The following is a 13,739-nucleotide window of genomic DNA, read 5'->3' on the forward strand; positions in this document are numbered from 1 at the left end:
TTACTAGGCATGTCTTCAAGGCTGAACACTCGCGCATGCGCGCTCATTACATATCAAACCCTGCTCACTACAATGGTATCACGTACTTGCCGTGAGGATTGTTTTTACCGCACATGCCTTTAGGAGCACAGAAACGCCAATTAATTCTAAATCTGCTTCAATGTCACTGCCACTGTCTGTATGAAAAATGCCTTGGCTATACAAGCGATCTACGTTTTCATAAGCAAAATACTCTGCAGTGACAGATCCAGGCCAGTAGAGAGCTGTAGCCGGCATTTTAGTTGTTTGATTGAACTACACAATAACCAGGAGAGGAAGAGCCGGGAAAAGCAGTCGCTCAACACACAAGTCAAGGTACGGACCAAGAGTTTTAAAAGGCATGCAACTATCTACCTGTAACACTGCTTGCCTTGGTCAGAAACAACAGGTCGTGATTATTTTGTGTGCGATATTGTTGCATCTTTTATAGCAAGGTGTATTGAGGTTTAAAGTAGGCAAAGCCCACTCTCCCGCCATTGGACGCAGCCTGGCAGGATAACATTAACGTTAGCTGGTAACGTTTAGCTAGCTATCGATAGCCACCTAATTCACTCTGTTTATATTCATTCTGTTAATATTTGGCTAAATACTCGACCTAACATTTCTGCATTGACCTACGAAATGAAAAACGTTCTTTACTCCTGAAAATATAGCATATCATTCTTACTTAACTGGAGCCTATCATTTGTCAGTGGAATACCATTTCACTTATGGCTATAATGTAAATAACTTGTGGCTATAATGTAACTTCTGCTATTTAACTTGAGTTTGAGAGGTTGCCAGACCGTTGTATCTACCTAGCAAGCTGGCTATGGTTTTAACTATCAGTATGACCAGTGCCCCTCAGTAAGCGCTGGCCAGCATAGGGTCAGTTGCGCAAAAAGCTAGCAAAGTTACTGCAGACCAGTTAGTTCATGTTAGCTTGTTCAGTATAAACAATGTGAGACGAGTCTTCGTGGGTTTGGTAAAAGATACCTAAGTTCAAGTTCAAAGTACTTTATTGTCATTGTCCCAAAAACAACGAGACAGATGAGGTAGCATCAAACAGCTAAAAACAACTTAAGTTGCTGTGCACACTAACTGCCACAGCTAAATAATAATAAATAACAATAAATACATAGATAAATAAATATCCCTGAGTAAATAAAAAAAGCAATATATATATTGAGGCCTACGGTCGAATCACAGCCAGGAGGATATATGTTAAATGCTTATCAATCCTAGATGTGTGCTAATAATCCCAGGCAACAATACACCCCACAAATATATATATATATTTTTTGCTTTACTCCTATCAAAATAAAACTTTACACAATGAAATACCCATGAAAAGTAACAATTTTGTATTACAAGTTTCTTTGAAAATGAATTGTAATATGCAAATGAGCTATACACTAATCAAATATGCCCAAAATACACCCAAATAGGCTTAATTTTTTTTCTGTACTCCTACCACAATAAAACTTTACATAGTAAAAGTATACATGAAAAGTAACTATTTAATACTTTTTTGTATTACAAGTTTCTTTTGAAATTAATTTGAATATGCACATGAGCGTCATACTTATTGAATATGTTCTAATTTGCAAAGGCAGAAACACCATACCGCTAGCAGGTACTACCAAGCCAGGCAGTTTTCAGGTTAGAGGCCAGTCTTAAAGCAGCATTGTCATCTCCCATTGGCAGTAGGATGATTGGATGAAGATTGGATGTATTTGTCATACATATGAATGGTGTTTCTGCCTATGCAAATTAGGACATATTCAATAAGTGTGGCGCTCATGTGCATATCAAGTTAATTTCAAAAGAAACTCGTAATACAAAAATGTTTACTTTTCATGGGTACTTTAATTGTGTAAAGTTTCATTTTGATACGAGTAAAGGAATTTTTTTTCATTTTTGGGGTGTATTTTTTCCAGGCATTATTAGCACACATCTCAGATTGATGAGAAATAAAACATATTTTCTCAACTAGGATTTCTTGGGACTTTTATTATGTTTTTCTGGACACCTCATAGAAATGATCTATGCTGAAAAAAAATATTTTACAATTAGTCTGTCGTAAAACGCTACTTTGCTTGGACTAGTCCTTCAATTCAACGGTTGGAGTTCACCAGATGCGGAGTGAATACTAGCGGTGAAGAATCCGAGTGAGGTCGTTCCAGGATGTCTTCACTCATGGAATGACTTATCCAATCACAAATTAATAAATGTAAATAGCTTGGTTATAGAACATTGTCAGTTGTTATGTCCATAGTTGACATAATCCAAGAAGGCTATTTTGTTCTCCAGTTTGCCTGTAATGTTTTTTCCCCCAGCAAGTGCCATCCAACTTCAATATCTAGCTAGCTATCATTACATTCAATTTTTTGACCTTATCCATGACTTAAAACGTTTTCAGGTGCACTCTGAAACGCTTCCTAAATGTTTAACATATGTTTAGTCAGACATCCTTTCTCAACCCTGCGTGTTATTGGTCTGTGGTCTGATTATGATCATTGAATGTTGTTTACAATGTCCATTGCAGGGGTTAAGTGCGCCATGATCGATCCGCTGGAAAACGACTTGTTTGATATCCCTAACTATGAAAACATAGAGGATGAGGCATTCCCACCACTTCCTCCCCCCATGTCTCCGGGACAGGATGAGGGGGATCCATTTGCAAATGGTAAGACCAGCAAAACCAACAAGTCTGAACCGAAGATTGAGTTTCGCTTGCGGTGAGGAATCTTCATTTAGCTAGATGGCCAAGGGAAAGCGGCAGTTAGAGATGTGTGTGGAGATGTTCTCACCATCTTTTAAAACCTTGTTTTTATGTTTAAATTTGTTTTAAATTATTGTTGACCTTATGGTTGTTAAGGTGAAGAGGATGGAGACATCTCAAAGCTACCAGACGTTCCTAAAAGGCGAGGAGTTAAGAGGCCTCAACCTAAGCTAGACTCTCAAAGGTTGGTCAACTCAGTCATCATGTTGTTGACTTTAAAATCACAGTGCCTATGATCTCTCAAAGACTGGCATTTAATTGGATGAATCTCCTCAGACTCACATCTGAAAGAGGACTCCCAGCTCTTCGAAACCTGTTTGACAATGTTCGATACAAAGGCAAAGGACATGAGGTCAGTCCCACTTACTTTTCCCACTCTTGTGTTGCCCCCGTCCTGCCCTTAGGTGTATTTATCTGAAGATGAAAGGACTCTGTCATCTATTCAAGCTTACATGGTCCTATAAGTGTACAACCCCAAATAAATCAGGCTTAGTTAAGTCAATCTGTCTGAGTGAAATGAGTTAATGTAAACTGCTCACAGGTATCAGATGTGTTGTGTTCACCTACCTCGTGTGGCATCTCGGTCTGGTTGCCTGGGTATCTTAGCGTTTGCTCATGTGTCCATCAAGGCTGAGGATCTGAGGGTCCTGATGCAGAGGATGGAGAACTGGGCACACAGACTGTACCCCAAACTCCAGTTTGAGGACTTCATCGACAGGCTGGAAACTCTTGGTGCCAAAAAAGATGTGCAGGTGAGCTGAACAACAACACAGAACAGGAGGGTTGGTTCACAGGGACTGGCTAGTAGTGGTTTTGGTATAGTTTGTAAATTTGATGCGGCTTATACTTTATTTTGTCATAGTAGTATATACTGTAATTAATCAAATCTTTATCTCACCTCTCACCCCCCATCTCCTCAGACCTGTCTCAAACGAATACGACTTGACATGCCCCTCATAAATGAGGACTTCACAAGTAAAGAAGGTGAGACCATGAGATGACCAAGTGTGAAAAAGTTTGGGTGGTTCAATAGTGGTTGAGAGCCATCCTTGTGGCTCTTAATACAAATAATAATAATAATTCTATAATTGTGTCTTTTGAAACATACTTGTGAAGGATGATGAAGATGTATTCAGTATTTTGCCACCCTAGGTTCTGTATGAAAAATTAATGCTTTTTTTTATATACTTAATTTCTGAGCTGTTTATTGTGTTTTGTTTATTTATTGTTCTTCTGTATTATGTAGCCTCTGTCAGGACATTGCTGCAAAAGAGCCTTGTGCTCAGTCAATTCTTCCTGAATAAACAATGAAATATGAAATACTAATTTAAAGCACTGAACTCAAAACCCTCAATATTTTCTCAGTTCAGAAACTTTGAAAAAGAATCAGTTAAATGTAATGTTTTGGGCCAGACGTTAATACATTAAGTGGCACGAAAATATAACAAAACATTTCTCCAAAAAGGCAGAAGGAACTGTAAAATTCCTGTTTGTTGGTGGGGAATCGGAGGTCAGAATTATTTCTTACATTTGTGTCGTATTTGCCATGGTTTCAGATGAGCCTCGCGATCGTGTCCTGGAGGATTCCTTTGGAGAAGGAGGATTCCCTGATGAACCCTTCATACATTCCACCCCTGCCCATGCCTCTACCTCTACCCCTGCCCCTGCCTATGCCTCTACCCCTGCCCCTGCCTATGCCTCTACCCCTGCCCCCGCGTCCCTGTCAGATGAACAGCAGCAGCGCATTGAATTGAACAAGAAGCTGGCCCTGGAGAGAAGGCTGGCCCGGATACAGCAGCAGCAGCAAGGTGAGACCCATGCCCAGAGTTCACACAGCATGTTCAGTGGTGATCCATCACCCAGTAAAACGTGCCAAAGATAATCTGATGTATTATTTAGAATCTCATCTCAGTTATATTTAGAGCTTTGAACTAGAGCATGGGATACGAAACATGAAGGTGAACTGCGCTGTGATTTTCAGGTGCCTCTCAGCCTGACGTGTGTGGTGAGGTTGAGGAACCTTCTACAAGCACATTCACTCAAGTCAGCCAGGAGCAGGAGAAGGAACGTGAGCAGGAGCAACAGCAGGAGAAAGAGCAGGAGAAGGAGCAACAGCAGGAGCAGGAGCAGGACAAAACCATGACCTGCTCAGAACCCAGTGATGTAAACACATCAGAAAAGAAAGCTCCTCCCCAGGACTCTCCATTAGTTGATGATGATGATGAGGAGGAGGAGAACTCTCCAGTCCCAGAAGTGGCAAATGGCGTAGAGGACAGTAGTGATTGACATCACCCTCTTTCTCTTGCCGCTGCCTTTGGCCAGCACCAGGCTCTGCGCAGGTTGCCGATCAGGCTGATCTGCTCTGCATAGCCATAGGTACAATAATACGTTTACCCACTCCAAATTACGCAAGCCAAATACCTATAGGTAGTGTCAACCTTTCTCTCATCTCATCCAACCAGTGCCCAATCATCCTATCAAGCCAAACGAGTTGGCAGTATACTTTTTATTGAACAGAGCTTTGTTTAGCGAACACATTTGTAAATCACCTCGAATGGCCTCTACGCGAATCTTGGGCAATCTGCTTTTGTTCCTTAACTGCCCCACATGTGAGTGACAGAACTGGGTGAGGTCACGGAAGACAGGCAGGACAAGGAAGATTATTGCCCCCATCACCTTGTTCAGATGTGTCCAATTGCACTTTGTTTCATTTTTTTTTTCAATTCTGTTTGGTCTTTGTTTTTATCCTGTTTCATTTGTTTGTAACTATTTCTTGTCTTTTAATAAAGTTTGTTTTTTGTATAAAGAACTGATGTAGTAAAACTTTGTCTTGATCGAGATTATATTGAATTATATAAGGTCACAAAAAGCCCTGCATACAAGCAAACTTGCTATCAACACATTTTATGCCCATAGGCTGTTGCTTGGGTAAAGATACTAAAACCCTAATAAATCACCAGTGTCTTAAGTGAAAAAGGGCTGGTGTTAACTTTAATTCCTAGTAATTCTTTCTAAAATTTCAGGGGGAAACGTTACAGAAAATCTATGAAAATATATTTTTATTAAAAAGCAATTCACAACAATCCATAATTTTGATTAGAGCCAAATAACTCTGTTGCACAGAGTCCATGCTACTGTGAATCAAAACAGCAAGTGACCACTCATGCATTCTATACTTCTGACGTAGTATAAAAAGTGGTTCATTGAGTTCACTTAAGATGAGAAAGTGTACAGTCCCTTTTAACCAAAGCCTTAACGATCTACAATCCAGCATTAGGAAGTCTCTTTATACAAAAGAAGGACTGGTGATGTTATGAAGGCCCTAGGCAGAGGTAGAACATGTCTGAACTTCAGCGCTGGGGGCCTCACAAGCATGGAGGTCCAGCAGGGCCATCTCTGCAATCTCCTGCAGGATTGAGTAGAGGTTGGGTTGCTTGCTCTGTCTGAACTCCCTCTGCTCCTTTGACAGCTTGGGCCCCCTGCCCTTCCGCTCCTCGGCCTGCTGAGAGGCCTCCTCGGCCAACCGCACCACCTCCTGCACCAGCTCGGAGCGGCCGCGGCCTTTGGGTTGCGCCTCCGCGACCGGGGCCTGGTGAGGCCGGCTGCTGATCACCTCCAGGCAGAGGTTGAGTGGGTGGCAGCGGGAGGGCTGCACAGAGATCCGCACCTGGGTATACGAGGGAGAGATGAGGTTAAAAAAAAAAAAAAAAACAGAAAACACAGACGCTGACTGGCAGTTCAGTCAACAAGACATGCTGTTGATTTAGATGTACAGTGGATATCAAAATGAATATTACAAACTCACAGTGATGTGGTCAAATATGCTGAAGTTATGTGTTCCAGTACTCGTGGTGGTGCTGATCCGATCCACCTGTCTCTCCAAGGCCCCTGCCTTCCACTCACAGCTGCCATCACCCTCCACGCTGACCACCTGATTCTCTCGGTTCTTCACATACACAGCACCCCTAAGACCATAGCTAAAATAGAGATGCATAGAGTTACTCGTTACCTGTTTACCTTCTTGCGTCTGTGCAAGACAGCTTTTAAAGCAACTCAGAGGGCTGTACCGTGGAACAAAAACCAGCATGCCGTTGGCCCTGATGGCATAAATCACAGCATCAGCTACACATCGCTCATCCGTGAGAGAGTCCTTGTCTTTGAAGTAGAGGCACTGGAAGAGCTCTGTGGACTGCTTCTGAGCATGCTGAGATGCCTACACAGGGAACAAAGGCCACATCAAAATGTCCAAAACATCTTTAGGTGGAACAAAAACTGGTTGATTTTAAAGTCGCGTAAACAAGGTCAGGAGAGTTCCACTTACTCGGTTCCTGTTGTTAATTTGGTGAGCTAGCTCCTCCAGGTCCTTGTTGGTGGCTGGAACTTTGTTGGGTGCCAGGCCCCTCTCAGCATTAATGGCAGCCATTAGGAGGCGATGCACAATGATGTCGGCATAGCGACGGATGGGGGATGTGAAGTGAGTGTAGCGGTCCAGAGCAAGACCTGACACCACAGAGAGAGACGTATGATACAGAGGATTTATCTTCAAGGGAGATAACATGCTATTGGTAATGGAAAACACAGGCTATTAAGAAGTCAGATTCAAACCCCAACTTGAGACAGTATGAAAAAATACATGATTGTGCTTTCATGGGAAGGAGGAAGTTTACCATAGTGGTAGTACTGCTCTTCTGAACATGCTCCAGTGGAGAAGTACAGTGCATTGGACATGGCCTGAGTGGCCATCATCCTCAGCAGTCGGTTCACTACAGGATCACGCTGGTCCACTGCTTGGTCCAGAGAGTCTGCCAGAGCCTTGTTAGACCTGGGGGAAGCAACAGGGACACCTTAGACCTTTGGGATGGGTGAACAAACCTGGCATGTATTCTTAAGCTGTGTGGACTATACCGAGTATTGATGGCGAAGCTGCGAGTGCGAGCGCTGTCGATGAGCTGGTTGAAGAACTCCTGGCGTGGGGGCGGGTGGTGGCGCAGCAGGGCCTGGTGTGGGAAATGCTCCTGGATCTTGCGCGCCACCCAGTGGTTGGCGTAGATCATGCACTCGGCCACCGTCTCGTGCACCTCCAGCGGCTGCCTGGGCACCAGGGCCGTGATGTTCTTGCTGCTGTCCAGCTGGGCGCGCACCTCCACGCCCTCCAGCTCCAGCGCGCCACCCTGGTCCCGCTGCGCCCGCAGGTGCCGTGCCACACGGGTCAGCAGCCGCAGGGCCTGCAGCAGCTCCACCCGGCGCCGGCTCCGCTCCGCCTCCTCGTCCAGACGGTCCAGCTCCGGGACCTCGGCCCGCTCCCCGTTCAGCAGGCTCTGAGCCAGCTCGTAGTGCAGCTGGTAGGAGGAGCGGATGAGTGTGCGGCCGTACCACACCTTGCACACTGCCAAAGACTGGGCGTCCAGCTGCCACATCACACTCATGGCGTACCTGCAGTGGAGGGAAACCTCAGCTTCTTCACACTGATCGAAAGGAAACCACCCCTCTCCACCCTCAACGAAATACTGTAAACACCTTCTTGACTTCAAGTCAATTCATACTAAAACCATGAACATGGCATGAACATATTTATATTTTAAGTAACTTAGATACGCTTCAGATTCCTAGTTCAACTCACCTGTCCACCCCTCCCAGCAGGGAGCAAAGGTCTGCACTCAGCACTCCCGGCAGCATGTCATACCTCCGGTCCGCCAGGTAGTATGTGGTAGCTCTGGTACAGGAAACAGGGTGGTCAAAAGCTAGCTTTAAAACTAGACTTAAAGTTCAAAGGTCAATGAGAGCTTTGCCCCTCACCTTGACCGGGCCTCCAGGTCAGTCAACGAGCCCTCCTGGACAAAGTGGGTGACGTCAGCAATGTGGACGCCCAGCTCTAGACGGGTGCCTCCGGGCAGGAGGCGGACGGACAGCGTGTCGTCCACGTCCTCGCAGCCCAGCGGGTCGATGCTGAACACCAGGTGTGTGTCCCTAAGGTCCAGCCGAGAGCCGACTTCCCCCGGCTCCACACTCCAAGGCTGTTCAGCCGAGCTCTCCGGCATCTCCCGCAGCTGAGGGGGGGTCACAGGTCAATAAGCTTCTGGCACAGAAAAATGCATTGTGGGACAACAGAACAAACCTTCAGAAAAAGAAAGCCCCATGTCAAATGTGAAAAATGGACAGGTGCATAACAGAGGGAGACTCTGGTTTCAGTAACGTATGTTCATTTTTACATTCCAGTTTTATTTTTTTTAGACTTTAACATACGCCTAATGTGCTCATAAAACCCGGACCTTGTTGAAAGGTCTGCTACAGCAGTCTCACCTGTGCCTCAGAGAATGGAGGAACGTTTATGCAGTTTTCCACCAGGATGGTTTGGACTTCAGTTTCCAGTTCACCGGACTTCCCCAGAACCCTTACAGTGTGGCCATTGGGATAGAGTGAGTTGCTCTCCCATGAGTCCAACCGCACGATCACTCTATGGTCCTGATGAGCACAAGCACAGTTCTAGCACATTTACGAACACAAACAAATGTTTCAAAATAAGCCGACCTTACTGAAGTTTACGATTACTTTAACTTTAAGATTAAATCAATCCAGTCATCATGAGATATTGTGCATGTGTGTGTATTTGTGTGTGTAGGGAAGGTCACCTGCAAAGCCTCAGCTTGCTGGGTGCTGATGCGGATCTTGGGAATGCGGTAATCCCAGGGTGTGACCAAAATGCGCTGAGAGTTGCGACTCTGCGACTGCACCTCCTCCCTGGGGGGAAAGGTCACTACGTAGTCTCGCCAGTTCCTCTGAAGAATCCCCACCACCTTGCCTGCAGGGTGAATGAACAACACTATAAGGAGAGGTGCCTCTGTAATCAGCTGCTTTCAGAGATCCAATAAACCAACAATAGGCTCACAAAAATAAATAAATCGTCCCAGATTTTGGTTGAAGTTTGGTTGTTTGAAAAAAAAAAAGTACCATTTAAGTTACCATCAACATCCTTTATTACTCTTCCAACATGTGAACTTAAACTCAGACTTAATGGGGTGGGCGTGGCAGGTTTACCTGTGGGCATGGGCTGGCTCTGGGGCTCCTCCCCTGCCTTGTCCTCCCCCTGGCCCTCGTGCAGGGCAGTGTTGCGCCCTCGCCACTCTTTGGCGGGCAGCAGCTCCACGGCCACCAAATCTCCATGCACCGCCCGGTTCCGGTTCTTCCCCCCGCAGACCAGCACGTCACTGTTCAGCTCTGCTCAGTCATGAAGGTGATAGTGGTGTGTGAGTGAAGATAGTAAAAGCGTTTAAGACAACAGGCGCTTTTCCACTGCACTGAACTCCGGGCACTTCCCAGGTGGAGCGAACGTTTACAGGAACGACCCCCTTATCAGCCCTTTCAGCCTTTCTGTTTTGTTTCCATTGCTGTGCAGGAACTACAGACCTACAAGTGACGTAGCCCAATACATCCATCAGAAGTTTGAGGGCCGCACAGAAGAACCCATCCTGGCAGAGGTATTTTTTCTGCCCTTGAAAACGGCCCTGAAGGGGATCCTACAGGGGCAGTTCCTGCCGTGTGAAAACCACCTAAAGGTCCCGCCCCTCCCTAAAAAGGGCCTGGAGTTCCTGCAGTGGAAAAGCCCCTAGTGAGGCTGGTGTCGAATGATCTGGAGTTCCTGCAGTGGTAAAGCCCCTAGTGAGACTGGTGTCCAATGACCTGCTCACCTGAGTTCTTGGTGGTCGAGCCCTCAAATCGGACAAAAGCCTCGTGTTGAGCTCTGTGCTTGTTCACGTTAAGGGTACCCTGCAAACACACACAAAAAATAATCCTGTGAGTTCTAATCTAATAGCAAATGACTACATTTAGAAGCACAAACTCTCCATGCTCAGGTCATAGTTAAATTAGTTTTGCATGGAGGCTGAATCCCATTATAAATGCCATGCACAAACCATAGGGCACAGCACCTACATTCGTATCAATAGAGCTTAGTCATCTTTATTTAGAGGATTTTACATTTTTGTTTATGAAAGCTTGCATTTGGAGCAGGCATTTCACCACTGTTCAAACAGAGCACTATTTCCTGCATGCTTGCCTGGATGAACCTGCCAGATTTGATCCCTGCCTCCAGCACCTCACCAGGCAGGTGTTCTGCATACTCTCGCTCTGTGCTCTCACTCTCACGCTCCTGCAGGGCCTGGCAGATGGAGCTGTACAGCTCCTGAGCTGCCGGCAGGTCAGGCCAGAAACTCTTCAGGTACTCCTAACAGCGACAACAGATAGGTCAGGATGAAATCATTAGGACACATAATATACCACCATATTATGAATGGATTTGGTCTGTCTGTCTGGTACCTGAGTTGAGATGACATAAATCCCACTGGCGCTGCTACCAAACTCAGCCACTGCTTCCTGGTCCTCTGTGATCATGACCACTGGCCTCAGGCCGGCCAGATGATCGTGGTACCACACCGCTGCATGGTAAATACACCTACCAAAGGAGACCAGTTGTATTACTCTCATACCGATGATCAATGGGCTTCACAGAGTCCTTTAGTGATTATACATCAGACTAAACTCATTTGTTTACTCTGTCTAATTTGTCAAGGGTCACATTTGCCAAAGGTCACATAAGAATAACGCTCAGAAATATTTAAGTAATAACTCCACTCTCATGCAACTCATCACACCTGTCTAATGTGGGCAAGTCGGTCTGAATGAGGGTGCCTTTCTAAAACCGGATCCTCCCCACTCCCTCTCTTGGAGAGTCACAGAGGGCATCCTGTTTGTAGCAACACCACAGAGGGCACTCTTAATGAAGGGGTAGGGTGTAATACAGTGGCAAGCTTTGGGATGCCCACAGCCAAAAAAGGAAATTGACATCAAAGTTGCATTCACTGAAATAACGAACATAATTAAAAACACCATAAAACATACGTTTTGGAGCCTCAGACAAATATAGGATTTCTTTCCCCTTCACTCTTTTCATTCCGTGTGTGTAAAGCTACATTTCATGTTTTATTTACGTTAATATCTCCACATGCTATAATGAGTCATTTAAGGACATTGGGCCGCAGACTCCCTGTCGGAGGGCTTTATAATCCACTTCCACTCCGCTCTAATTGGTTTTGGATGGCACTTAATATGCCAGACCCTCCACATGAACGCGCAAACGGAGTGGAAGTCAATAGGGAGAGGGTGTGTAGGGGGTGGTTTTTGAAAGGCCCAGGGTTGGCAGCACAGCGTGAGTGTGATTAAGGTCACTGACCTTGTCTGCCATTTCTCTTGGGTTTCTCCCTTCTCCCGAGGGCAGTAGGAGTACTGCTGGAACTCATTTGCAAAATGAATGCAGTCATGCCGCGGATCCTTCAGCAAACTGCGCAGCCGGTTGTACAGCCTGGTCAGGAAAGAGGTCAAACTCAACTGCATTTATGTCAGTAGGAAGATTCTCATGGCTTTCAAACTGACAGAACAACTACAAATGTGTGCTTTTCCTATATTAGTTTACAACACTGCACAATAAGTAGTGTTAAAAGCTGAAAAATATTAGAATAGAAGAATGTATCCACCCAATGCATCCCAGGTGCCAGGTGACACTTGAGAAGAGGCAGCCCTGACACGGACCTGACCATCACCTGAGATCTGGGACCATGGCCATGACAACTACTAAAAGATACTCTGTAAAGGATGTCAGCTTCAATTTTATCTCAGGGTGGTTTCAACCCTAGGGGACGTACCTGCGTCCACGGCTGTGCTGTGCAGCCTGGCAGGCAGTTTGCATGAACACAATCCCCTGAAGCTCACGGAACTCCAGGATTTCCAGGAAATCACGAACCACCCCTGCATCTGGCACGACATAGTGCGTCACGTCTTCAGGCAGGGTTTTGCCTTCTATATGGATGGCAATTACACAGAGACAGATACAGTCTTTCTTAATGAGGACACACTTTTTCCACATACCACCACATAGGTTATTTGGAAAGTTGGCTAGTTATGTAGATGTCAATATTTATATGAAACGTCACATCCTCAAATATCGCTACACTGGTAGGAACTTCGTATCCAATCAAAACAGAAGCGCTGCCAGAAATATTGCTGTGCTAGACCAAAGTTAGCAATGCGCGCCAAACTTCCTCCATTGCAGAATGGCAAAATCCACAGTTGACAGTAAATATATAACAGCATTTATCTTAGGTTGCAACGCCAGCATACACAACGTACATCACTATGTACTACTATGCCACCTAGATATTCTAGTCTTTTAACTTACACTAAGGCACTAAGTTAGACAATTCAATCTCGGTGGTGGCTACCAAGGTAGCCAGCCAGCTAACATTTAAATGTATAGGCAATGTTTATTACCGTTGTGACATGCAGCTTGACAAAGTGCGCTAAAACAAGGCACATGCTCTCTCAGATAGTGTTCACGGACGACACGAACTTTTCCCCCGCGGGAACTTTTTAAATGTAAAATCCTTTCTGTCTTAATCATCATAACAAACAGGTGAAACCTGTGACAACAACATTACTTATGCGGAAGCCTTCCAGAAGCGCGTTGTACGGTGTCTCTGAAGGACAAAATAGAAGGAGAACAGCAAACTGCACTGATCTGAGAAGAATAGCCTACATCAAATCTATTACACACTGTTAAAGGACGAGTGACACACTTAATTCCGGATTGCGTATTGTTACTTTACTCGGGGACTTGTGGTTAAATTGACCAGTTTGGTCTATAATTAAAGCTGTTATGTAAACCATCAGCGTTTATTCCCCCAGGTGGTCAAATATGTAGGCTAAATAAAATACTCAAGTTCAGTCATAGCCTACTTTAAAGATATATGAGTATGGAAAGTGACCTGGTTGGGATTGAAGAGTCCTTATGCTGAAAGAATTGTTAACAAAGCAGGGTCTGATAGTAGCTAATGACTTGTCTCCATTTAGACCATAGCTTCAAATAGGCTGCCTATTTGGCATATAG

At 45.0% G+C, this 13,739-nt stretch overlaps 2 protein-coding genes across 3 annotated transcripts; one reads left to right on the forward strand and one right to left on the reverse strand.

Moving 5' to 3' along the window:
- The first annotated feature begins 327 nt into the window (after positions 1–327).
- On the forward strand, positions 328–5,488 carry tipin (timeless interacting protein). 2 transcript variants are annotated; one of them, XM_080843969.1, is made up of 8 exons: positions 328–354; positions 2,567–2,707; positions 2,900–2,987; positions 3,080–3,155; positions 3,433–3,555; positions 3,724–3,787; positions 4,360–4,611; positions 4,785–5,488. In XM_080843969.1, the coding sequence occupies exons 2-8, from the start codon at positions 2,581–2,583 to the stop codon at positions 5,087–5,089; spliced, it is 1,035 nt and encodes a 344-aa protein (XP_080700095.1). In that variant the 5' UTR covers positions 328–354; positions 2,567–2,580; the 3' UTR covers positions 5,090–5,488. The 2 variants fall into 2 exon arrangements, with proteins under 2 accessions (XP_080700095.1, XP_080700094.1); XM_080843968.1 differs by lacking the exon at positions 328–354 and adding an exon at positions 2,164–2,251.
- Positions 5,489–6,125: 637 nt separating this feature from the next.
- dis3l (DIS3 like exosome 3'-5' exoribonuclease) lies at positions 6,126–13,252 on the reverse strand (the record flags this gene model as incomplete). The annotated part of the gene is made up of 17 exons (XM_080843993.1): positions 13,124–13,252; positions 12,499–12,652; positions 12,030–12,158; positions 11,117–11,252; positions 10,857–11,024; positions 10,489–10,567; positions 9,839–10,018; positions 9,433–9,602; positions 9,104–9,265; positions 8,600–8,850; positions 8,424–8,516; positions 7,709–8,236; positions 7,471–7,625; positions 7,125–7,303; positions 6,871–7,016; positions 6,609–6,780; positions 6,126–6,470 (listed from the first exon to the last, which is right to left on the reverse strand). Exons 2-17 carry the CDS (start codon positions 12,540–12,542, stop codon positions 6,126–6,128), a joined length of 2,937 nt encoding a protein of 978 aa, XP_080700119.1. The 5' UTR covers positions 12,543–12,652; positions 13,124–13,252.
- Positions 13,253–13,739: the final 487 nt, after the last annotated feature.

This window comes from Sprattus sprattus (assembly GCF_963457725.1).
Source record: "Sprattus sprattus genome assembly, chromosome: 8".
Taxonomy (NCBI): domain Eukaryota; kingdom Metazoa; phylum Chordata; class Actinopteri; order Clupeiformes; family Clupeidae; genus Sprattus; species Sprattus sprattus.